This window comes from Anas platyrhynchos, chromosome 16 (genome assembly GCF_047663525.1).
Source record: "Anas platyrhynchos isolate ZD024472 breed Pekin duck chromosome 16, IASCAAS_PekinDuck_T2T, whole genome shotgun sequence".
NCBI lineage: Eukaryota > Metazoa > Chordata > Aves > Anseriformes > Anatidae > Anas > Anas platyrhynchos.
Window position 1 is genome coordinate 1,834,360 of NC_092602.1, and position 23,080 is coordinate 1,857,439.

Consider the following 23,080-nt stretch of genomic DNA (forward strand, 5'->3'; position numbering starts at 1 on the left):
CTGCTTGGGGCCCCCAGTTCATCACCAGGAGATGTCACTGGTGTGGCTGGGAATTGGGCTGCTCCCCATCCCCATCCTCATCCTCATCACACCCCCGTCCCCATCTTGTCCCCATCTCATCCCCATCCCCTCCCACCGCCCCCAGGCAGCCTGCTGAGTGCCGAACCCACGCAGAATTGGGGGAAATGCGGGCGGTTTTGGTGCAGACGCTGTTGCCAGGGCAACTGCTGAGTAACCCATCCAGCCCAGCTGGCGCGGCGCAGGGGATGCAGAGCATGGGGGGTGATGGTGCCTGAAGATACCACAAAAAAAAAAAAAAAAAAAAAAAAAAAAAAAAAAAAAGGGGCTTTTAATGCAGGAGGGATGCCAGGGGGCCGGGGACACCCCTCGGCAGCCTCCAGTCCCGCAGAGGGATGCTCGCCGAGGCTGGGATGATTTATTTGCTGCTTTTAAAAACCATCATGGGGAGGCAGACACGGCTGAGCAGGGTGGTTAGAAAATGTTGAGAGCTTTGTGTGGATGCTGCAGGAAGGAGCATCCTTCCAGGGGTTTCCATTTTTCCTAGGATGCTCCTTTTTCCAGGGGCAGTGCAAACTTTGCTATCGCGTGCCGGTCCCGGAGGGCAGGAGCAGCGAGCGCGTGCTGCAAGAGACGGAGCCTCTGAATGGGTCTGCCTCACTGATTAATTGTTGGGGGGTGTTAATTATGTCCCTGGGGTTATGGGAGCGTTGTCCCCTTTGCACTTGATGCCCCTCAGAGCGAGTGACGTCCCACACGTGCTTTCGGTGCTGCCGCTAAAACTAAAAGCGTTTTGGAAACTCCAGCCACGAGGGCGGCTGGCCAGGAGCAAAGGAATAAATCCCACCAAGCCCATTCTTTTTTATAGGGCCCCAGGAATGATAAGAGGCGATGGAAATCAAGTTTGCAGTAAATCTATCAGCTCTCACTACGCTCCGGAATAAACCTTCCTTTAAGGATGCTGTAGGGGCGATAAAACTGCCAGCAAGGGGCACCCTTCGGATGGGGGAACGTCATTAACGCAATTAACGCCGACGAGAGCGGGGCTGGGACCCGGCGTCACCCCCCCGGGGGGACCCCACAAAGACACGGGGAGGCGGGCTAGCAACAAAACTCCTTTAATAGCCGGGTTGACCTGAGGATTTGTTCGGACAGAGGTAGGCAGCCCCGCGGCCGCCGCGGACCAAGGAGCGCGAGGTCGGGTTGGTGCCCGCTGCCGGGACGGGCGCACCCGGGCTCCTGGAGACCTCCAGCAAAGGACGAGGTAAAACCAGCACGCTCCTTACAAAAATACATTCGGGGGCGAGCGGCTCCCTTTGCCCAGAGACCCGAAAACGTGGAGCCAAGGGGGGGGTCCCCGCAGCCCCGGCACCCCGTCCTGCCCCCCTTAGGCGGCGTCAGCTCCGCACGCGCGTTAGAAAAATATAATTTATCGAAATTCTCCTTTTGCCAGCGGAGTTTTCTTCTCTCTCTTGGAATATAGCTCGATAGGTGTCTCTAGATTTCGGCCCGTGCACGTGTTTCGATCAAGATCAAGAGTTCCAAGCCAATCCTTAAGGACCTAACTGTAGAAAAGGCTGCGCACAAGATATGGCTTTTGCACCTACACCCGGAGGGACTCGGGGCTGGGAGGAGGGCAGGCGCCTGTGTGGGGCGAAGCCTGGGCAGGGGCCACGGCCACACGCAGCCCTGCACGGAGCCAGATTTGCAGATGGCATCCTGTGGGTGTGCACAGAGCTCCTTTGGTTTCCTCCCTCCCCAAGGACAGGAGGGCTCACCCCGTGCCCAGGTCCGTGCCACCCGCTCACCTCGGTCTCCGTCGTGCCCATGGTCACAGCTTGGACCTGCTCCAGGTTGCACCCAGACCCCCAGCACAACAAGTCCCCCCCCGTGCCCATCCGCTCCCCGTCCCCCAGACACCTTCCTGGGGGCTCTTCTGCCTCGGGGAGCTTCTGGAACGAGGAAAAGGTGCTTGTGTGGGGGCTCGTAGCTCCTCTGTCCTGGGTCAGCGTCCCCATCTCCAGCACTGCAGATGTGTGCCCATGGCTGGGGAGGGCACAGGGAGGCTCCCTGCAGAGCCCAGAGATGGTGCCCAGCAGGGGACACGGCCACCTCACCCCGCTGCACCCCTCCGTGTCCCGTGGTGCCAAGTCCCCTGCCAGCGGGACGTTCCTCCTCAGTTGGGATCAGCCCCATCCCCACCAGCAGGAGCCTTCCAGGGGTTTCCAAGGAGCGTGGGGACAGCCCCCAGAGCCAGCAGGCACCGCAGGGACACTGTGGGCACGGCACAAGCAGTGCAGGATCCACTCAGTGACCCCGGGACATGCGCAAAGAACCGGTTGCCTTGCTAAAGGTGCTGCAGCAGCCGGCGTGGGGGCAGGACGGAGCTGCTCGGCCCCACGCTGCCCACATTTCCCCGCTCCTCAGTGTCCTGACCGATGTCTGGCACGGCAGGGGACACCTGCGCGGTGAGGACGGGGACCAGTTGTGGTGGGGAGGGCGCCGTGCAGCCCCTGGGTTCCCAGCTCCGTGGAGGTGTCGGCCAAGCAAGCTCAGCGATGGCTGGGGAGCGTTCGTTTCTCATGCAGGGGGTTGATTAACAGCTAGCAGCAGCAGATGGAGAATTAAAAGAAAGCCACCCACTGGGTGGAAGCAGGCAGAGGAAAAGGAAACTTTCCTCTCCAGGCAGGGACAGATCCCCCCAACCCGGGTCGGTGCCATCACCTCGGGTAGTAATCCTCCGGGACCCCCGACAGGTTCCGGAGCTTCAGAGCCGCGTCCACCGTCTTGATGTAGCCGCTGATCATCTTCCTCATCTCGGGAGTGTAGGGGTCGTACTCCAGTTTCCTCAAGCCCGAGCGCTTGAAGTTGCCGTCCTTCTGGCCCTCGACGCAGAGCAGCCTGTCCTCGCAGGCGGCGATGCCCAGCAGCCCCACCATGCGCTTCAGCTGGGCGAAGAGGTCGCGCTTCAGGTCCTCGAAGTGCACCACCAGCACCTTCCTGCCGTAGCGCAGCCAGTCCAGGGTGTGGGTGGCCCACCACGGCGCGTAGTTGGCCACGAACTCCGGCCACTCTGCGAAAATAGCACGAGGAGGGTCAGGGGGTGTCCCTGTGCCCCCAGCCAGTGTCCCCTCCTCACAGCTGGAGGGGCTTTGCGGAGCCCCTCTCCGATGGCTCGGCTTTTTGGGGGCAGCGTGAGCTGTTGTCATCCTCAGGGCTGGGGACACAGCTGTGGGTATGGATGCTGTGAAATCACCGTTACCCACAGGTTCCTGGCTAATTGATCCTCGCATAAAAATCGGGGGATAAAAAGGGTAATGAAACATGGACAACAAGCAGTGGATCTCCTGGCAGCGCGCGTACGATGCGTAAAAGCGCCGGGTACCTGCCTCTCCGTCTTGTCCTCCCCAAGAAACCGAGGCCTGATTAATAGCTTAACTGCATTTAATTCCCCGGAGAATCATTAAACACGGTATCTGTTTCATTAAACAGATACAGGACAATTCACCTTGTGTAATCATATCACATAAAACTTTGCTTTGGAACGGCTCCAGGGACGCCGTAAAATTAATGGCACGGAACAAAACGCGGGGTTGCGCCGAGCCTCCAGCCTCCGCCTGCGCGCGGCACAGCCGCAGCCGGGGGGGGAGGCGAAACCTGCGAGGCAGGAGGGAGGAGCAGCATTTTCCATCACCGAATCGCTCCAAAATTAGAGAGGGAAATGAGCTGGGATCCCGCGGGGCTGGGGCTGGATGCTCCTGCGGGGGCTTTAGGCTCACGGACCGGTGATGGGAGCGGTCATGGCCACGGAGCTGGCACCCTGCATGTGGTGTGAGACCCCACCTTTAATCTTTTGGCTTTTTTTGGTTGTTCTTTTGGCCTCGAGATGATTTATTTAAGAAAACAACCAAGCGCTAACTGCAAACCTGGCACAAATGGAATGTCCTCATGCAGGCTTTGCTTCCGTGCTGGGGGCAGCGAGGTCTCCAGCCCCTCGCTGGTGGCACGCACGTTTCCCAGCGAACCCCGACCCCATTAAAGACCCCAACTGATGGCAAATCTCCATCATTTCAATGGTTAATTAACCTGGCAATTAACCCGGTGGCTAATCATACATTAAAAAGTGCGTCCCCTTTGGTTTGGGTAAGAGCCAGCAGCAATCCCTGTACCCCACCCCAGTGGGGGTGAAGCCAGTCCCGATGGAGAGGTGACAGCGGGAGGCAGGAGGGGGGGACAGCTCCTGCGTGGGGATGGGTGCGGGGTCTTGGGGTGCTGAGCTGCGGGGGGGGCTCAGCCCACAGCCGAAACGCCTCTGCCAGCAGCGAGCACATGGCAATAACGAAATCCAGGCACATAACCGCAACAACGGAAAAAAAAAAAAAAAGATCCCCTTAAATAAACTCGGAATTAAGGGTAGCAGATGTTCAATCAAGCTAAATATTTTAACTCTTTCCAATGAAGTCAATTCCACAACAGCAATTTGTAAATTGCTATAATTAACAAGCCTCCACAAGCTGGCTGTGCATGGTGAAGGTGCCTTCCTCCGAGCAGCCAGGCTCGGCCGAAGGGGACGGTGGCAGGAGAGCACCGTGCAGCACCCGCTGCCCCCCTAATTTTGCCTTAACGAGTTCTGGGCTTAATTTCACCCTGCAGCTGCCCAGACCTGGACCCCGGGTGGTGGCACCGCTCGGGTTTTCCACGCCGGGGCCCCCTCTCTGTCCCTGCTGGTGCTCGTCCCCTACCTTTGCCCTTCCAGTGGGCGTGCGCGGCGAAGCCGATGTGCCCCCCGTACTTGCGGTTGAACTCGGCCATCAGCGCCTTGTAGGGGTTGCGGATCAGCAGGATGGCCGAGTCGAAGGACTCGATCTCCTTCTGGCCGCTCTCGTGGGTCTTGATGCAGATGGTCCTCCCGCTGCGCCAGTGGTCCCGCTCGCCCTTGAACCCTGCCGGGGCGGAGCAGAGGCGAGGAGGAGCGGCGTGGTGTTATCCCTTTGAGCTCTCCCCATAAATTAAGAAGGGAATTAAGGGGATTAAGAAGCCACCCCGCAAGGCAGCAGAGGCTCTTCGTGTGCGCACTCATGCTGGCGGATATATGGATAAAATTATGGCTATAAAATGAGGGAGCTGGTGTTTCGCCCCAGCAATATGTGGGTTATCAGGAGAAGCTGGCAACTTCTTGCCCACCTTGGGCTTTTTTTCCTTTAAAACTTATCCTCGGGGCTGGGTCCCATCGTGGGTGCAGCCATGGGAGCAGAAACATCCCCAGGAGATGGGGGACGCACCGCAGGAGGTTACGTGTGCCCAAACCACTGCTCCCCGGGGTGGGCACGGGGCAGCACCAGGGGTACCCAACCCCTCGCTCAGCTCACCCTTGTTGTAGAGCGACCCGTCGAAGTAGTAGCTGCCGGTGTAGAAGCCGGTGGCGAGCTCGATCAGGTGCCGTGCCCACGTGTTGCCGGCCCCGGGGAAGCTGGCCAGGGCCACGAGCTGCTTGGAGCGGGTGGGCAGGAACCTCCTGTCCATGCAGCGGTTGTCTGCAAGAAGAAAACGGGGTGGGAAGGGATTTTGGGGGGCAGGGGCTCTTTTGGCACCGGGCTGCTTGAGGATTTCGGGCAGGGGCTGCTTGCTTGTGCCATGGGGACGTCTTGGTTCCTTGCAGCTGCCCCCAAAAAATGCTAGGGCAGGGTGTGAGGTGGTGGTGACGGGGAGAGGTACCCTTGTGCCCTGTAGCTCTGATAAAGAAGCTTTTTGGGCAGAGAAAAACCCCACGGGAACCCTCCCCAAGCATCTCCCCCCCCCGTGCCAGCCAACATCACGCTTCCATTTCCATCCCTTGCCCCACCAGCCGTGAGATGCACGGGACAGGAGCCCTCCCGGGGGTTTCTCTGCCTATTTTTGGCTTTTTTCCCCTTTTTTATTTTCCCCACCCCGTGCGTCTGGTGAGCCCCGTTGGCTTCACCCGCCGGCTGCCGCCGGTGGCGAGGAGAAAAACGCAGGAGCAGGGAGGGATCCTGCTGGAGGCAGATGGCAAACTGCTCTCTCCTGCGCCGGAGTTAAGCAGTAATTAAAGCTGTTTGTTCACGGGAGGATTTATTTCCCGGGAAATCAAAATAAATGGCGATTTTTCATGGAAGGCAAAAAGCTACGCAGGCTGCCCGCGGGTGCCCCTGTGGAGAGGTGCCCATGACGCAGGGGCTGCCCCGAGCCCCCCTAAAACTCCCCAAACCCTCACCTTGCACCTGGGTCTGGTAAACCAGCAGGAACTCGGGGGTGCCGCAGCTCTCGAACTCCTCTCCAGGGCACCTCTGGGCGCAGAGCTGCTCGTCCTCGCGCTCGTGCAGGGTGAAGAGCGTGGTGGGGAAGCCGCAGAGGCAGGCGGTGCCGGCCAGCGCCGACAGCGGGTACTCCTGCGGGGATGGACACAGGGGCAGAGCCATCCTTGTTGCCTTCCTTTCCCCCTGCGCACAGCACCGGGGCGCTTTGGGTGCCCTCCGGGTGTTGGCACCCACAGCTTGTTGCATGCACCCAAAGTATCCGGATTTATCCCCATTCCGCGGTGCTGCTCGCGGCGATTTAAGCAGGGGCAGTTTATTTATTTTATTTTATTTTTATTTTATTTGATTTTTTATTTTTTTTATCCTCTGGCTGGATAATTCACCTAATTTTTAATGGATAAATTAAAACGGATAAATTAAGTGCCCGCTCCCGGCCTGGCGGTGCCCACGCTGGATGAGCTGCTCCGTGCTGACACCGTCCCAGTGGGCAGATTTGGTGCAAAACGAGGTCCATCCTTCCCCTCCCACATCCCTGCTGCATCCCGTACGCATCCCAATTTTACCGAATCAGCCCCAAATGTGCTGGGCACGGTCGTAACCCCCCCGGTACCTTCTCGGTGCAGAAATCCACGCATTTATCCACGGACATGTTGGGCATGGGCTGGCTGGCGGGCAGGGCGATGGAGATGTTGTCTGGCCGGCGGAAACAGCCCCGAAACACCGCGCTGCCATCTGGGGGGGGGACAGGGGGGGAGATGGTTGGGGTAGAGCTCATTAGCGTTGCTCTAATTGGGTTTTTTGATAGCTTGCCTCTGGGAGGTGTTTGGAGAGGAAAGAGAACCTGAAATGCCCGGCCCTAAATGGATCCTAAATGGATCCTCCCCGAGGTCGCGATGTGGGCGGCCCTTTGGTAATTAAACGTCTGCTAATGAGCCCCCCCCCCCATCCACTCAACAGTGGGCTGAGAGGCGAAGGAATGTGGATTTGGGGAGAGATTCACAAACACCAGAGATCAAACCCTCATCTCTTAATATCTACCTGGGCTCCCAAATCCTTCCAGTCCCCTAATTCGCTCCCAAATCCTTCCAACCCCCTAATTTGCTCCCAAACCCTTCTAACCCCAAAATCTGGCTCCCAAATCCTTCCAACCCCAAAATCTGGCTCCCAAATCCTTCCAACCCCTAATTTGGCTCCCAAATCCTTCCAACCCCCAAATTTGGCTCCCAAATCCTTCCAGCCCCCTAACTGTGCTCCCAAATCCTTCCAACCCCCTAATTTGCTCCTAAATCCTTCTAACCCCAAAATTTGGCTCCCAAATCCTTCCAACCCCCAAATCTGGCTCCCAAATCCTTCCAGTCCCCTAATTCGCTCCCAAATCCTTCCAACCCTCTAACTGTGCTCCCAAATCCTTCCAACCCCCCAATTTGCTTCCAAATCCTTCCAACCCCAAATTTGGCTCCCAAATCCTTCCAACTCCCTAATCTGGCTCCCAAATCCTTCCAATCCCCTAATTTGTCTCCCAAATCCTTCCAACCCCCTAATTTGCTCCTAAACCCTTCCAACCCCCAAATTTATCTCCCAAACCCTTCCAACACCCCTAACCGTGCCCCCAACCCCTTCCAAACCCCCACCACCACCCCATCTCCCGTGGTGCCACGACCCTGCCGGCGGGGTCGGCGATGTCCCCGGGGGGGGGAGCATCCCCATTTTGGGGTCCCGCGGACTCACGGCGGCGGGCGGACTCCTGGGCCAGCTCCAGGCGGTAGATGGAGAGGCGGTTGGCCCCGCCGCAGGTGCTGGCGCGCTCGCCCTTGCAGGGCATGTTGCACTCGGGCTCGCTGGCGTTGGGCGCCTGCACCTTGTGGCCGCAGTAGCACTCGGCGCCGAATTCCAGCCCCGCGTAGAGGTAGCCCCTAGGGGGGGGAAAAAGGGGGTTCAGCACCATGCTGGGGACACGGGGCAGGAGATGGCACCGGGGGGAGAGCCTTGGGATGGGGACACGGCCACAAGTGTTCTTGGTAGCCTGGGGGGGTCTTCACATGAGGTAGAGCCCCCCCCCCCGGATATCCACTGTGTGATTTTGGGGAGTATGGGGAGGTGCGGGGGGTTCCCTGGTGGGGGGGATCATTGTGGGTCTGGTGCCCATGGGTGTGCTTGGAGAGCTGTGGGGATGGTGTTTGGGGAGGATGGAGGTTGGAGAGGGGGGGGACCTACATGGCTAGAGGGGTCAAATCTGAGCCCTGCACCCCCTGCCCCGTGGGGGAATGGCATGGAGGGGAGCCCCCCAGCTCCTTTTTCCTGGGGAGGAAAGTGGGGTTTCTTGAATAAAAAATGAAAAAAAAAAAAAAAAAGGAAAAGGAAAAGGAAAAGGAAAAGGAAAAGGAAAAGGAAAAGGAAAAGGAAAAGGAAAAGGAAAAGGAAAAGGAAAAGGAAAAGGAAAGAAGAATGGAAATGAGCAGAACAGAACAGAATTAAATTAAATCAAAATAGAGTAGAGTAGAATAATAAAATAAAATAAAATAAAATAAAATAAAATAAAATAAAATAAAATAAAATAAAATAAAATAAAATAAAGCAAAAATCACACACATCAATAGAAAACAGAGGAGGGAGGAAGGGGAGAGGGGCGGGGGGCTGTGTGAGCAGGGCAGCCCCGCTGCGTGGGGCTGGGGAGGAGGCGCGGGGCTCGCCCAGGACCCTACCGCTCGGCGCAGTTGTCCTGGCAGCGGAACACGGTCATCTTCTTGTAGTCCAGGAAGGACACACCACGCAGCGTCCGCCGACGCGTGCTGTCCACGTAGCAGCCGATGTATTTGGCTGGGGGGGAGAGAAACGGGGGTCAGAGCCCACTGGGGCTGAGCCCAGAGCCTGTGGCTGGTTATTTCTTCATCATCATCATCATCATCGTCATCATCATCGTCATCGTCATCACCAGTATTCTTATTCTTACTCTTACTCTTATTTTTACTTTTACTCTTATTCTTATTTTTACTCTTACTCTTATGCTTATGCTTACTCTTACTCCTTATTCTTATTCTTATTCTTATTCTTATTCTTATTCTTATTCTTATTCTTATTCTTATTCTTATTCTTATTCTTATTCTTATTCTTATTCTTACTCTTATTCTTACTCTTACTCTTACTCCTTACTCTTAATCCTTACTCTTACTCCTTACTCTTACTCCTACTCCTTTTTCTTATTCTTACTCTTATTCTTATTCTTACTCTTACTCCTTACTCTTACTCCTTACTCTTACTCCTTACTCTTACTCCTTACTCTTACTCCTTACTCTTACTCCTTACTCTTACTCCTTACTCTTACTCTTACTCCTATCCATGCCTCTGCTGAGGACATCTCGGGGCAGGAGGGGTCAGGGAGGAACCAGGGGGGTCCCCAGGAGGATGCGGATGGGGACAGGACAAAGTGACACCGGAGAGGCACCGAGCACTGGGAACAGGCCACCCTTCCACCCTGCCCCTGCCTAATTTTGTCCTAAATTGGCACCCCCAGCCTCAGTCCTCTCCTCTGGGGTCCTCCTCCCGTCCTCCTGCTTCAAACTCAGCAAAGCGGCTCCAAAACAAGACGAGTTTCCTGGGGTGAGAAGTGGTAAAATAAACCGTGCCCTTAACTCTGCCCCACCAGGCACACACCGGGAGCTGGGATGGGAAAATAAACCAAATTTTCTGTGGCCAGCAGCTCATTCCCAGCCCCAGACCCCGCTGCGGGTGGTGTTTGCCCAGTGCCAACACTCGGCAAAGCAAAAGCTGAGGGACGCCGGCGCTGGGAGCGAACGGAGCTGTTGGTAGACAGTTGAATAAATAGTTCCAAGAAAATCCTGTGTTTGACAAATTTACCCTTTTCTAATAACCTGCGAGCACACAGCCACGTCCTCGGCTGCGGTCCTTCCCCGTGCTGCTCCTCTTTGCCTTGGTGGGCTCGTGTTAGGGACGGCACCACCAGCATGTCCCCATCCCCATAAGGCTCCCTCGTTAGGTGCCTTCGTTAGCACCCTGCTAAACCTCCACGTGGTTTAACACTTCCCACCTCCTGCTCGCACCCTGCACCTGCTGGGGGGCCCTGCACCACCCCCCCAACCCCATACCCCCCCTAGAAGCTCCCCACCAGCCTGGCGCTCGGGTGGAGGAGCACGGAGAGCACCGTGCCCCATAACTCCTGCCACCAGGCAGCCACCCCTCACCGCTAATTACCCTCGTCATAATTAAGCATTTCCACGGCGCTGAGCAGGTTTTATCAGCTCAGCTCATTTTTTACCCGGGACAGACCTAACCGGAGCAGGATTTCTCCAGCAATTTCCACCCGGCCGCCGACCGATGCGCATTACGTCCAACCCATCGCCCTTGACATCTGCGTGCTGCAACTGATTAGGAAGGCAACTGGAATAATTAGGGAGAGGCGAGGACACTACGGGGACAAGGAGCCAGCTGTGGGGCCGACCCATTTAGCTGCCTATTTACCCCGTTAAAGGCAGAACCCAGGCGTTTTGAGGCGTTTTCTCGGGGCTGTGCTGCAGGGCGATGCTTGAAACAAATACCTGCCCTTGATTTTCCAGCTGGCTGATCAAAGGCTTGCCGGCAGCCGGCGCTGAGCTGTTCCCCAGCCCCACGAAGCTTTTTTGCAGATGTTTTCCCCCAAACCACTCGCACGGCACCGGTGCAGATGGTGCCTGCCGTCGGGAAGGCTCCGGCGATGGGTGAGGACGCACCCAGGTACATCGAGATGAGCCCAGAGCTCCTCGTCCTGCAGCCCAGCAGACGTGAGCGTGGCAAAGGGTGGGGATTTGGGGACACCTGGAGCTGCCCAATTCCTCTGCTCCATCCCGCCCCGACCCCCGTGGCCAGGACGGCCAGGATGGCCAGGATGGGATTGCTCGGACAGAGGCTGGTGGTGAAGGACAGGGTGCGTAAGGCCAGGGATGGGAGCACTGCTGTGGTTTTTTTTTTTTATTTTTTATGGTCTCTGAGGGTTTCTTCCTGCAGAGCAGCTGGGGAAGCCTCTCCAAGTGTCACTTCACATCAAAGGGGCAGAGCAGCCACACGTGTCACGGGGACGGCCCTTCTGTGCACAACAGGATGGGGGCACCAGGGTGGAAATGTCACCCACGGGGAACCCCTCCTTGTCTCATTTTAGCACCAGAAAATGCTTTAGGTGGATATTCCCCCCTGGTAAATGCTTTAGGTGAATATTCCCCCCACAGCCACCAGCACATTTCGTGCTCTGCAGCACCCACAGCACCTCCGTGGGGCTCGGGGCAGGACGCCAGCACCAGCAGGGTGGCGGAGAGCCCGGTGGCACGCGGGCACCTCTCCGGGAGCCACCGCTCGGTGCTCCCCGCCACGGATAATCGCCCTAAATACTGAGGCAATTAATTCCGCTGCTGTCACGGGTGCAGCGTGCTGGAGCAGGCTGCGTTGCTGCTTCTCCCCAGCCCACGTTATTACCGCCAGCACATGGCAGCAGCTCTCGAGCTCAGCTGAGGAGGCGAGTTACTGCTTCGCCGCGGGGGCACGGAGCTGCCGGAGAGAGGGCTCGGGGGCTAAATGCACACTGGGGGCTGCTGCCTGCCAAACCCCCAGCACAGAGGCACGGTGAAGGGTTTTCCCTGCGTTTTGGTGAGGTCTGCAGGGTGCTCGCTCTGCCACCCACGGGTGCCAGCTGCAGGAGCATTGGGACAGCGGCTGGGACAGCACCGGGTGCGTGGTGCATGCACGGGGCTGCCTTGGAAAAGCCCCCGCAGACGGCTCCTTGGTAAGCTCTGCACAGAGCTGCCTTCGGGATAAATAGATGACATTTTAAAAATCAATGCGGGCGACTGCATTCGCTTCCCCGTGTTCGTTAACAACGCTCCCACTCCCACTGCGGGCAGGGAGCTCCTGGCCCCAGAGCCTGAGCTTCCTGATGCTGAGCTTCCAAAAGGCGCCGGCTGCTGGGGGCTGAGCGGCCAGAGCCGTCCTCGCCATCAGCATCTCCCCAGCTGGCAGCCCTGAAAGTGCCTCTCACTGTCACAGCACGGCACAGCCCAGAGCAGGAGGGAGAAAATGGGAAAATGGAAGTGGACAGCTGGTATTTGGGGAGGGGGGAGAGAGGGGGAGCATCATCCTCTGCACCAGGGGTCTCCAAAACAGGGCGCGCGCACCCTGGGGCGCACAAGACCCCAGGATACGGGCAGAAAACATTTCCTTGTTTCCTTCCCCATCTCACCATGGGGATGCACGCCCAAAAACACCTCGGGGACCAAGGCTCTGGAGCTCGAGGCTTGCCCCACGCCCACCTCCAGCCCTTACCTCTGTCCTCGTCCTTCTCACGGCCGCTCCTGCCCTTGAGCAGCCGGCTCCGTGCCGCGCCGTAGTCGCCCACTTTGCTCCTCTCGGCCGGCTCCTTGGCGGTGCTTTTGAACCAGGGTGGCCCTCGCCGCCGGCCCCCCGCAGCCCCCGGGAAGCCGCGGCTCAGCTGCATCACCCCCAGGTAGGGCAGCTCCTGACCCTCGCCCGCCGCGGGGCCGCGGGGGCTGCCCGCCACCCGGGGCTCCCCCGTGAAGCCGGCGTGCAGGAAAACCAAGCTGCCGGCCGCCAGGTAGAGGGCCAGCAGGGTGAAGAAGCGCACGGGTCTCCGCCGAAAATACCGCTGGAATTTCACCAGGAATTTGGCCATGGCGTCTTCATCCCTCCCCGGGGTGGGAGCCAGGGAGCCGCTCTCCTTCGCCGCGGGGTATCCAAAGGGATGCACTTGGGGGGCTCTGCTTTATTCCCCTCCTGGCTGAGCCCCCCGGGACGTGGCAGCGGGGGGGATCATGGGGTGTAGGGGCTGGTTTGGGACCGATCAGTGGGTGCAGCCCTGCTCGGTGGCTGGGGGCAGCATCTCTAGGGGCAGCGGCGCTGTCGGCTCTCCGGGTGAGGAGTGAGGAGCCCCCGGGCGCGTCTCCGGCCCCGCGATGCCAGCTGGGGCCCTGTGCCTAGCACAGCCCCCTTCATTTCGGTCCCAGGGCAAGAAAGCTCCACCTGCAAGAAAAAGAGAAAGGCATTTATTAGGGGACCCCGTGGAAAGCCACCTCCCCATCACCGGGGATGGATCCTGATAGCGGAGCTGCCCTCGCCTGCAGGGAAGCCAAGGGGGCACGGAGGAGCTGGCAACGTGGTGACATCGGTGACCAGCAACCAGCAATTCTGGGGGGATTCACAAAGAGGGTGCTACGGGAGAGCTGCAGGAAGGCTCAGGGCATGTGGGGGTGTGATTTTGCCCCTTCCCAGGGCTGCCCTGGAGAGGGGGGCACCCACAGCATCCTCCCGCTGCGCCCACCCCGAGCCCCTGCGCCACGGAGAGGCCAGGAGCGAGCCAAGCCCGGTGTCACCGTGGGGGATGTCACCACGGGAAATGTCACCGCCAGCCTTCCCGCGACCCGTGGCCACCATCCCACACCCGGGCCTCGCCGCCTGTCACTTGCTCGTCTTCTTTTCGGAAAGGAGACGAAAATAAATGGGAAGACGAAGTGCCATTAGTTTAATGGCCTCTATGTTCCCGCCATCTGTCTTGAGTTGATTAAATAAAAAATATTGGCGGAACATATGGCAGGAATTATACATAAATATTTTAATTGGGGCTCCCGGAGTCGTTATTCAATCACCTCTTGGGTGAATTTTGGGCAGCCCCCCCTACAGCCCACTCTTTGGTGGGTGTTCTCCGGGGGTCCCCACAGACCAAGCCCTCCACAGCCCCAGTAAGTAAAGGATGAGTAAACTCGGAGCAGCAGCTGAGCAAGGAGATTATTTGGCATCAGGCTTCTGCATCAGCAGGCACCTCATGCTCTGCTGTCCCTGTCCTGGCCCCGTGTCCCCATGTCCCCATCCCCGCTGCCACCCGCGTCCCCCAGCCCCGTCCCCCCAGCCCCAGAGAGAAGCGGCTTCAGCCGCTCTCCTGAAGCCATCTGGAGCTCATCCTTCTCCATCACGAACTGCGGAGTCGCAGGTCAATTACCGCACATTTGCATATATTCCATTAACGCCTCCGCTAATTGTCTGGAGGAGATAATGCGCTCCTCTCACTGCTCCCTGGCTGGCCGGGCTTTACCAACAGTGAGCACGGCCGACGGAGCCAGCAACGGGGGCGCATCCAACCTCGGCGGGGTCTTGGGACATGGCTGGGGGCCAGCAGCCCCTAAAAAGCCCGTCCTTAAACCCAGCCCTGGCTGGGGACAGGCAGCAGCACCACCAGGGTTTATTTATCCCCCAACCCTCACCAATTTATTTTTCTGCTGCTCTGGGTGCCAGGGGACGGATCCAGCCTGGGGAGCAGCAGCAAAGGGGGGGCTGGATCCTCACCTACCTCCACCCTCGTGCTCCTGCCAGAGCTGAAACCTTCGGGAAGTCTTGGGAACGTGGATCCTGGCTTGGCAGCACCCCGTGCCCTGCTCCTGTCCCGCTGAAGGGATCTGGGGGGATCCCAAAGCTCCTTCCCCACGCGCAGCCGGTGCCCGGGGGGGGAGGCACGGGGCCCTGACGTTCTCTGCGGCTGCTCGTGACCGGGGTGGCCGGAGCGCCGCTAAATTATACATTTGGGCCTTATCTCCAAATTGCTCTGCAATTATTGAGCACCAAGGTTCAGTTGCCTTCAAGCACCACCTCACATCTGACCACTGCCAAACGCGCTCGAGTGCTCACGTGGCTCCCCCAGCCGCGGAGAACAATCAGCCCATTAAAAACAGCAAATTAACGAACACAAGAGTTCCATTAGGAGGAGCAGGCGATTGAACTATCCAATTTCATCACGTCATTAGCATTTCTTATCAGTGGGACAGGGGAAGAATAGGGCTTTAAAATAGCGAGGGATGAGGCTGGCAGGCAGGGCCGGGCGACGTGCCCGGTGGCGCGGGCACCAACGCACCCACCCGGCACGGTCCCACACGGGGAGCAGGACCCAGGGCACGGGTCCCTGGAGCTGGTGTCCCCCAGAAGTCCCCAGCCAGGTTTGGGGACCTGGTGGCTTCTCAGCACGGGGACGTCGTGCCCCTCGGTGCCCCGGCAGGAGTGGGGCAACGCGAGCTCCCCGGGGATCTGCCTCCACCCGCGGTGTAAGCTCATCCCATGCTGCAAAGCAGGAGCAGAAAATGAGCTGCGTTTGGCTGAAGTTAAATAATGCTGCTGGGAAGGAAGCTGAGCGGAACGGGTAATTAGCAGCCGGGGTTCCTGCAGCCCTGCTGCGGCCACGCCGATGGGTCACAGCACCCGTGGGTGCTCCCTGCTGCGGCACCCAGCTCCCAAAACTGCCTCTGCCGGGGGGAGCTGGGCTCGCTGAGCAGGCAGCTGCCTTCAAACCCAAGGAAACTTGATGAATTCAGCTGCTCCCTGCCTTAATCCTGCTGAGAAATGTGCCTGCGCATGCCCCCGCCGGGAGGGGGGCGCAGGGAAGGTTTCCGTGTGCGCCGCTGTGCTGGGTGGCTCTGCCCCATGAGCACGATGCAGGGTTTGGGGTCAGCCCCAGTGGGCTCCGCAGCCCCTTCTGCGGGCTGAGACCCTGAGATATGCAAAGGGAAAACAATCCGGGGTGTATCGGCCTGATTTGTAAATCCAGAGCAGGATCTGGCCGTCTGCTGATAGATTTTTTTATTTTTTTTTCAAGATTTCCAAACACGTCTGAAGGTTTGCAAATCTTCCTCCTGGCTGGGAATCGATGGAGGGTTAGAGCTGAAATTGGGCAGCTGACCGTCTCGCTCATGGGCAGGAACTGATTTTTAACTTCTCCGGAGGATTTACTGACCGGGTGCTCAGCACTTGACCGTGGCGAGGGGGAAAATTGCGCCACGAGCCCGGCTGCGCACGGAGCTCCGAGCTTGGGAGGCAACCCACACTGCAGCTCCTCTCCTCCGCAGGGACGCGGTGCTCAGAACGGCTTGATTAACATTTGCAAAAGGCCTCGAGATCCCCGAAACAGCGCCGTGCTAATTGCACAGCCTCCTACCGGCTCCCTGCGCTGACACCCAGCCGTGCGCCCGCCTCGTTTCCAGCTGGGGCTGCAAATTCCCCTGAATGCCCCGAGCCCTGTGCAGGGGATGCCGGTCCCCAGGGGCTAACGGGGTTTTCGGTGGGGCAGGGACTCAGAACAGCCCCACATCGAGCTGCTCGGAGGATCCTCTGCTTCCCTGCTCGTTTGCTTTGCCGTGGCCCGAGCGGAGCAGCCAAGGTTGGGTTTTGCTTGGCTCCGTTCCCCCGCACGCAATGACACCGGAGCCCGTTGCATCCTCCTGTGTGATGCATTCCCCTTGCGAGTGGGAAAGCGCCTGGTAAAGACAAATGTTTTAAGCTGTGAATCATTTAAAAAGCACACGCCACGATGCTGAAGGCAGAGTGGGAGAAGAGCCGTGCGTGCCAGAGCTCCGGGCAGGGCGAGGATGCGGGGATCGGGTAGGATGGGATGGGATGCCCCAAATGGGCACCTGGGTTTCCTTTCACAGCACCTGAGTGGGTTCAGAGAAGGAACATCCCAGTCCCAGCATCAGCACCACCCCTGTGCAAAGCCGCCCAACCTCAGTTTTGCCATCATTGCCATGTTTTTCCCTCGCAAGGCCACAACAGGAGCTCTGCGCCTCCATCGCCTGCAGCCACCTCGCCGGTCTGCACATTTTTCTTGCGGTTTCCCTGGATGCAGACAGGGCCGGGCTGGTGCTGCCCGTGGCACCCAGCAGCGTTTCAGAGAGGTCTCCTCCATCTCAGCCACGTGAATCGCTGCTCCCAGCCTGATCTCCCTCCCTCCCTCTTCTTTCATCCCCAAAACCACAAAAAAAAATAAAAATAAATAAAAAATGAAGCCATCCTCGCCCCTGGCACCCTTTCGACACTTAAGCCCTGTGAAAAAAAAAAAGGTGATTTAACTTCATTCAAATGACACTGCATCTGGAAATTGGCTTAACCTAATGAGTTTTAATACGCATTATGTGCTGGGTCTTTTATGCCCAGTCTGCAAAATCCAGTTACGGTTCTCAGTGAGCCTTGGCGAGCCAAGACACGCACCGGAGGGGACGAGCGCTCGGCAGCAGCCACCTTCGCTGGTGCCTCTGCCCTCGTGAGACCGGGCAGCGAAGCATCCCCAGGGCCACCTCCACCCCTATCCACGCTGCTTGCCCTGGGGGACAGGATTTGGGGTATGGGGGCCGGCCTCGGTGCAGCGATGGCCCCGAGCCATCGCTGCCAGATCCCGCAGACCCCAGGCTCATCGCTCCCCAGGGAGCTGCAGTGCTGGCAGTTTTCTCACTTGTGCTTCATGATCAGGAAGGGATCCTGCAGCCAGATCTTCCTGCTGAGGTTTAGGGGCGATGCTGAGATGATGACACCAGGTGACAAAGCCAGCCCCCCCAGGGAAAACCTCACACGGTGACCCAGGTGCCCCCCGTTAGCAGCACCACCAGGACCACCCCTCGTGGGGCATAGATCAGCCTAAATCCCACCATGGGTCCATGGGGTCACCATGAGGGGCTGCCAGGTGTGTGTGTGTCCCCCAGAGGTTGCTCAGCCCCAAAACACCCCCTGTGGGTGCTGCCGGAGGGCCTGGTGTCCCCCACCAGCATCCCACTCCCTGTGGAGGGGACACAAACCCCAATTTGCCCGCGGAGCCCCCACTCTGCTCCTGCAGGTCTCTGCTGTGGGGGCTCCTCGTTAATCTGGGATTATTCCCATCACCGGGGCAATTAGGAAAACCAGCTCGTCAAGCAGCAGACGATGCCTTCTGCAGCCTGCTGGAATTAATACAGCGAGGAAGATCGGCTCCTGCAGCCCTCGTTTCAAAGCCTCCTCTCCCGAGGGGCTGAGTTATTTCTTTTGCTGCACACCCATCGCTCTCGCATCCTGCTGCACGGGGGCTGGAGGCACAGTTTGGGAAGAAATCTGCATTTTCCCTGAGTGCTGCAGGCTCCAGGAGCCCGGCAGAGGGGATGGGGCTGGGAACGGGTCAGGGGACGGTGACTTGTCCCCATGGGGTGGAGGCATTGCACGGCTGCTGGCTCCCCCCACTCTTGCAGACCTCACATATTTCGGCTCGTTTTAGGAACCCCCCTCAAGGCACAGCCACCATCTCTGCAGCCCGGGAGAACACCAAGGACAGAAACGGGAAGAAAAATCCCTCCTGCTGCTCTGCAACGCGCCGGCGGCGCAGCCCGGAACGGCGAAGCAGCAAGACAGGAGGAGGGAAACGTCTTTAAAAACCAAGCGAACGCCAAGGTGCCGTGCCAAAATGTTGCACTGCATCTGGGGCTGCCTCCGTTCGGCTGCACCTGGCCAAATTACGCCACGGTTGCTGCTCCTGTGCGTAAATCCAGCAGCTCCCACTACACCGAGTCACTGCGTGGCTTCAGGTCCTAACCCCTAGGTCCCCCCCAAAATGCCCAGGACCATGGTGGGGAGGGCCAGCTGCTCCCCCCCCCGCTGCTCCCCATCCTGCCTGGGCCAGGGGGCTCTGCTAAGGATGAGGTTTTTGTCTCTGGGACAAGAAAAATGCTTTTTGGTGCTGGACACAAAAGGGCCAGCCCCATGTGCATCAGCAGGGGGAACCCAGCACACCCTGCCCCAGGAGGTCGCAGCACGGCAGGGTGCAAATGGGGGGGGGGGGTCCAGGGGGATACCCCAGGGCCAGACCCCATTACCAGAGCGTGCTGTGCTTCCCCAGCTCCAGATTGCTGAGCAACTTTATTTAATTCTGCTTTTTTTGGGGGGGGAGGCAGGGACGGGGGAGCCTGGATCCCTCCGCTCAAGGTAACCTTCAGGCGCTTTCCGATCGCCTCCTGCTTTTCCATGCACACACCTCATTTATTTATTTTTTATTTTATTTTTTTTTTCTAACTTTATATTAAAATATTCCAATAAGTTGCCAGTGCGGATGCCGGAGGAAGAAAAGGAACGGGGGAGGCTGGCTGGAAAGGATCACCAGCTGCCCATTTCCCCTGCCGAGGACACTTCTGCACAAAGTCTGGGGAGGGGGAGAGCATCTCCCCACCAGCCCCCTGCACCTCTGGGGGCCAGGAGACCCTCGCCCCAGGAGCAGGACACAGAGCGACCCCCCCCCGGACCGGGGGAGATCCATCCCCAGCTCCTGCGGAGCCCCTGGAGCCCCCGGGGACCCCCCCGAAGCCCCCCACAACTTCCCGCACCCGCGGAGCGCATCTCCCCGGGGACCCCAGGAGGTCGCTGCATGGGGAGGGGGGGGGGTTCCCACCAGCAATGGGGAGGGGGGGACGAGCACAGCGCCCCCCCCTTCCCCGATCTCATTTGTTGCGCTTTCTGCTTTTTTTGACGATTTTTTTAATTATTATTTTTAAAACGGGGGGGGGGGGTAACCCCTTCCTCTCAGCCCCGCAGCGCAAAATCCAGTCCCCAAACCCCGGACCCGAAATCTTGGACCCCAAATCCCCGACCCCAAACCCCGCACCCCAAACCCCGCACCCCCAAAACGTCCCCCCCAGCTTCGATTTGCGCCTCCCCCCCAAAAAAAAACCTCAGCCTGCCCCTACCTGCTGGCGGCGGCCTCCCCGCCCGCTGCCGCCCCCGCTCCATGCGCTCTCCTCCAGCGGGGCCGGGGGCGGGGGGGAGCCGGGCACCCCCCCCAGGGGCCAAACCATGCCCGGCGGCAGGGATGGAGGATGCGGGAGGGATGCGGGAGGGATGCGGAGGGGATGCGGGGGGGGATGCGGGATGCAGGATGCGGCCCGGCGGCAGCCGCCGCGCTCTGCCCGCAGCCGCTCCCCGCCGCCGGGATTTAACGGCGCTGCCCGGTTCCCTTCCCTTAACTCCTTCCCCACCGAGCCCGGGCCCCCCCTGAGGCTCCCGGAGGAACCGGGGGGGTGGCGGTGCGGGGGGGGTCCCCGTGGCTACGGGAGGCCCCCGACCGGGTGCGCCCCCCCCTCGCCTCCGGGTGCAGCGCGGAGCATCCCCGGTCCCGGTCGCCCCCTCCCCATCCCCGGTGCGCTCCTGGCCCCTGCTGGGGTCAGCCACGGCTTGGGGAGAGGGGGGGGGGGGGAGAGATTTACAAAATTAAAAAATTAAAAAAATAAAATAAAAGGATAAAATGGGAAAGTTCCCTTGAGCTGGAAGAATTCCGGGCATCAGGATGGAGAGGGGATTTTTGCCCCCGCTTCTTTCTCCCGGCAACTTCCAGCCGTGCCGGTGCAGGGGAGTTTTTGGGGTGCGGGGGAGTTTTTGGGGTGCAGGGAACTGGAAACCCCTAGGGCTGCCCCCAGTCCCTGATGCTCCAAACCCCCCCCCGGCCACCCCTTGGTGCCAGGACGCGAGGAAGGAAGGATCCGGAGCACGTACCTGTGCCTCAGCACCGCTCGGGCAGGGACCCTTGGCGACACGACCCCTTCTTCTGCCAAGTGCCTTTGTCTCACGCAGGGATTTGGGGGCCGAGGGGGGGATTTATCCCGCTGGCTGACCCCACGCGAGGGGCGAGGGGCGCACAGGGCACCCCACGAGGTCTCCGAGCCGGCGGTGAGGAGGCCTCGAGCTCCAGGCGAGCGGCAGCGGGGAGAGGGCCGGATCGTGGCGACGTCCCCGCAGAGGGAAACTGCAGCCTCAGCTCCGTCCTTGCTGGCTGCGGGAGCATCCATGTGCGAGGGAGCATCCGAAGCTGCCCCAGGCAGGCGCAGGCAGGGACGGCGGCGGCGTTTCCATAGGAAACCAGCCTGGAGAGCTGCTGCCTCGGCTCCACGCAGCGGGCTGCGGAGCTGCGCGCACTATTTTTATCTCCCCGGCGCCGGGCTGCGCGCTCTGCTCGTGCAAACACCCCGCCAGCACTGCCTCCTTCCACACAGCCAAGGCTGGAGGCTCAGCAAGGAGCTGTCCCCAATTTTTCGGGGGGCCAGCACCCGGGGCTCCATCCCACAGCTCCTGTCTTCAGTTCCAGGTCTCCTGCCGGGATGCGCCCTGCATGGGCATCACCCCAAAAAAAGTTGCTGCCTGCCCAGACCTCGCTGCGCCTCCAACCCGAGGCCGACGTGGTCCCGTGGGGGTGCAGGGCGAGGGGCTGCGGTGCGGGAAGTGGCTGAGAAGTGCAAACTTTGGGGTTCTGCAGCATGCGCAGGGCGGCCGAATGAGGATTTGGTCAGCGCCGGCAGGCGAGGCGAGCGCAGCCGTGGCGGTGGGCGTGAGGGAGAGCTCAGAGGCAGCGGTTTAAAATAGCACGCACAAAAAATAGCTCTCAAAGACTTTCGTTTTTCTTTTTCTTCTTTTTTTTTTTTTCTTTTTTTTTTTTTTTCTGGGCCTGCACCGAGAGCCACTGGGGTTGCTGGGCTGGGGAGGCCAGGCTCAAATGCGGCGTTTCCCTCGAGGATGTAAACGAAATGACTCCAGATATAAATGAAGTGACTCCGGATTTAAATGAAGTGACTCCAGATTTAAATGAAGTGACTCCGGATATAAATGAAGTGACTCCAGATTTAAATGAAGTGACTCTGGATATAAATGAAGTGACTCCAGATATAAACCAAGTGACTCCAGATCACGCTCTGGGTCTCCGAGCTCCTCCTGGTGAGGCTTGGCCCCATTCCGCAGGTGTTTAAGGACATTTCCCACCCCCAGGCAATTGCCAGGGGACGTCTGACCTTGCCCTGAAGTGTCCCCAAGTGCCAAGGTCACCAAATACCCCTTGACGTAGGGTTTGCAGCCAAAAAGGACGGCTGAGGTCTCTACAAACATCCTTATCAAGGGGAGCAGAGCCCGCAGCTTCCATTGCGTGAGCGCAGGGACTGGGGGCACCCTGGTGAGGCCACCCGGTGTCCCCATTTATTTGGGGACACTGCAGAGGGGTGTCCCCTCCCCACCACGGCCACGGACTGTGGTGTTGACCGGTGGCCCTGCTCAGGAGCTCTCGGGGAGGCTCCTCAGTGGGGAAAGAAAAGAGGATGTGGTGCATTACAGGAGCGAAAAAGGGCTGCGTAAAATCTCATTTTGAGGATTATGAAGTGCCAGCACAAAAAGAAATTAAAAAAAAAAAAAGAAAAAGAAAAAAAAAAAGCTGTAAACAGGATGTCTGAAGAGATCTTAAGCGTAAAGGTCAGAATCTACAATTTAAATGGCTCGCTCGCTGCCTTCTTGCTCTGTGCCTCTAATGAGCCGGGATGGAGAAAAACAAGTTTGGTTTTGAAGCCGCCACCACCACACTCAGGCCTTTTGTGTTTCGAAATGTCAGCGTTTTGAGCAGCCAGTGCTCAAAATGCCCAAGGCCAAGGCTGTTGCAGGGGGGTGCTGCTGGGGTTGGAGCGGGGCAGGGAGGGCTCTGCCTTCCTCCTGAGGAGGAGTCCGGAAAATGTCCCCAAAATCACCGCTGTCCCCAAGGTGTCCCTGCCAGACGCCGGGGGGGGAGCGGGGCTGCATTATCGGGGAGCAGCTGATGAAAAGTCAACACCCAGCAGACCTCGAGCTCCCGGTGCCTGTCCCCGCTCCGGCCAACCTGAGCGAGGGGGGCCAGAAAAAAAAAATAAAACAAAAAAAAAAACAGAGCCTGGAGAAACCAGGCGCCGCCAACTAATGAGCTGCTGCTGGCAGTGCAGATGCCTGGCCTCCTCTTCTTTTCCATTTCCATTTTGCATCATTACGACTTTGGCAGGAGCAAGATGCAGGAGCTGAATTTTGGCTGGGCGTGCCAAAATTTGGGGGAAATTTGGTGGGCACAAGCCAAGCACCCCAAGCACCGCATCCTGCGGCTGAGGCTCCCCAGGGACTGTCCCCAGCACCAGCATCTCCCGGCCCCCCTGGGAAGCAGCCCCCTGGGACCCACGAGCATCTCTCCCGGA

The 23,080-nt window shown here is 58.9% G+C and overlaps 1 protein-coding gene across 4 annotated transcripts; it reads right to left on the reverse strand.

Annotated features, from left to right (window-relative positions):
- Nucleotides 1-1,120: 1,120 nt before the first annotated feature.
- Nucleotides 1,121-21,426, reverse strand: WSCD2 (WSC domain containing 2). Of its 4 annotated transcripts, none has more exons than XM_072024268.1 (9): nt 20,604-21,426; nt 12,597-13,310; nt 8,996-9,110; nt 8,022-8,206; nt 6,904-7,025; nt 6,251-6,425; nt 5,388-5,552; nt 4,761-4,961; nt 1,121-3,091 (listed from the first exon to the last, which is right to left on the reverse strand). In XM_072024268.1, exons 2-9 carry the CDS (start codon nt 12,961-12,963, stop codon nt 2,739-2,741), a joined length of 1,683 nt encoding a protein of 560 aa, XP_071880369.1. In that variant the 5' UTR covers nt 12,964-13,310; nt 20,604-21,426; the 3' UTR covers nt 1,121-2,738. The 4 variants fall into 4 exon arrangements, with proteins under 4 accessions (XP_071880369.1, XP_038043316.2, XP_071880370.1 ...); XM_038187388.2 differs by lacking the exon at nt 20,604-21,426 and adding an exon at nt 19,802-19,984; XM_072024269.1 differs by lacking the exon at nt 20,604-21,426 and adding an exon at nt 14,632-14,896.
- Nucleotides 21,427-23,080: the final 1,654 nt, after the last annotated feature.

Coding starts and splice junctions, on each gene's coding strand:
- WSCD2 (XM_072024268.1), bottom strand. CDS start 12,963: ATGGCCAAATTCCTGGTGAAATTCCAGCGGTATTTTCGGCGGAGACCC. Junction 7,026..8,021: donor CCAGGAGTCCGCCCGCCGCC/GTGAGTCCGCGG, acceptor TCCCCCCCCCAG/ATGGCAGCGCGGTGTTTCGG. Junction 4,962..5,387: donor CGGGTCGCTCTACAACAAGG/GTGAGCTGAGCG, acceptor CCGCCCCGGCAG/GGTTCAAGGGCGAGCGGGAC.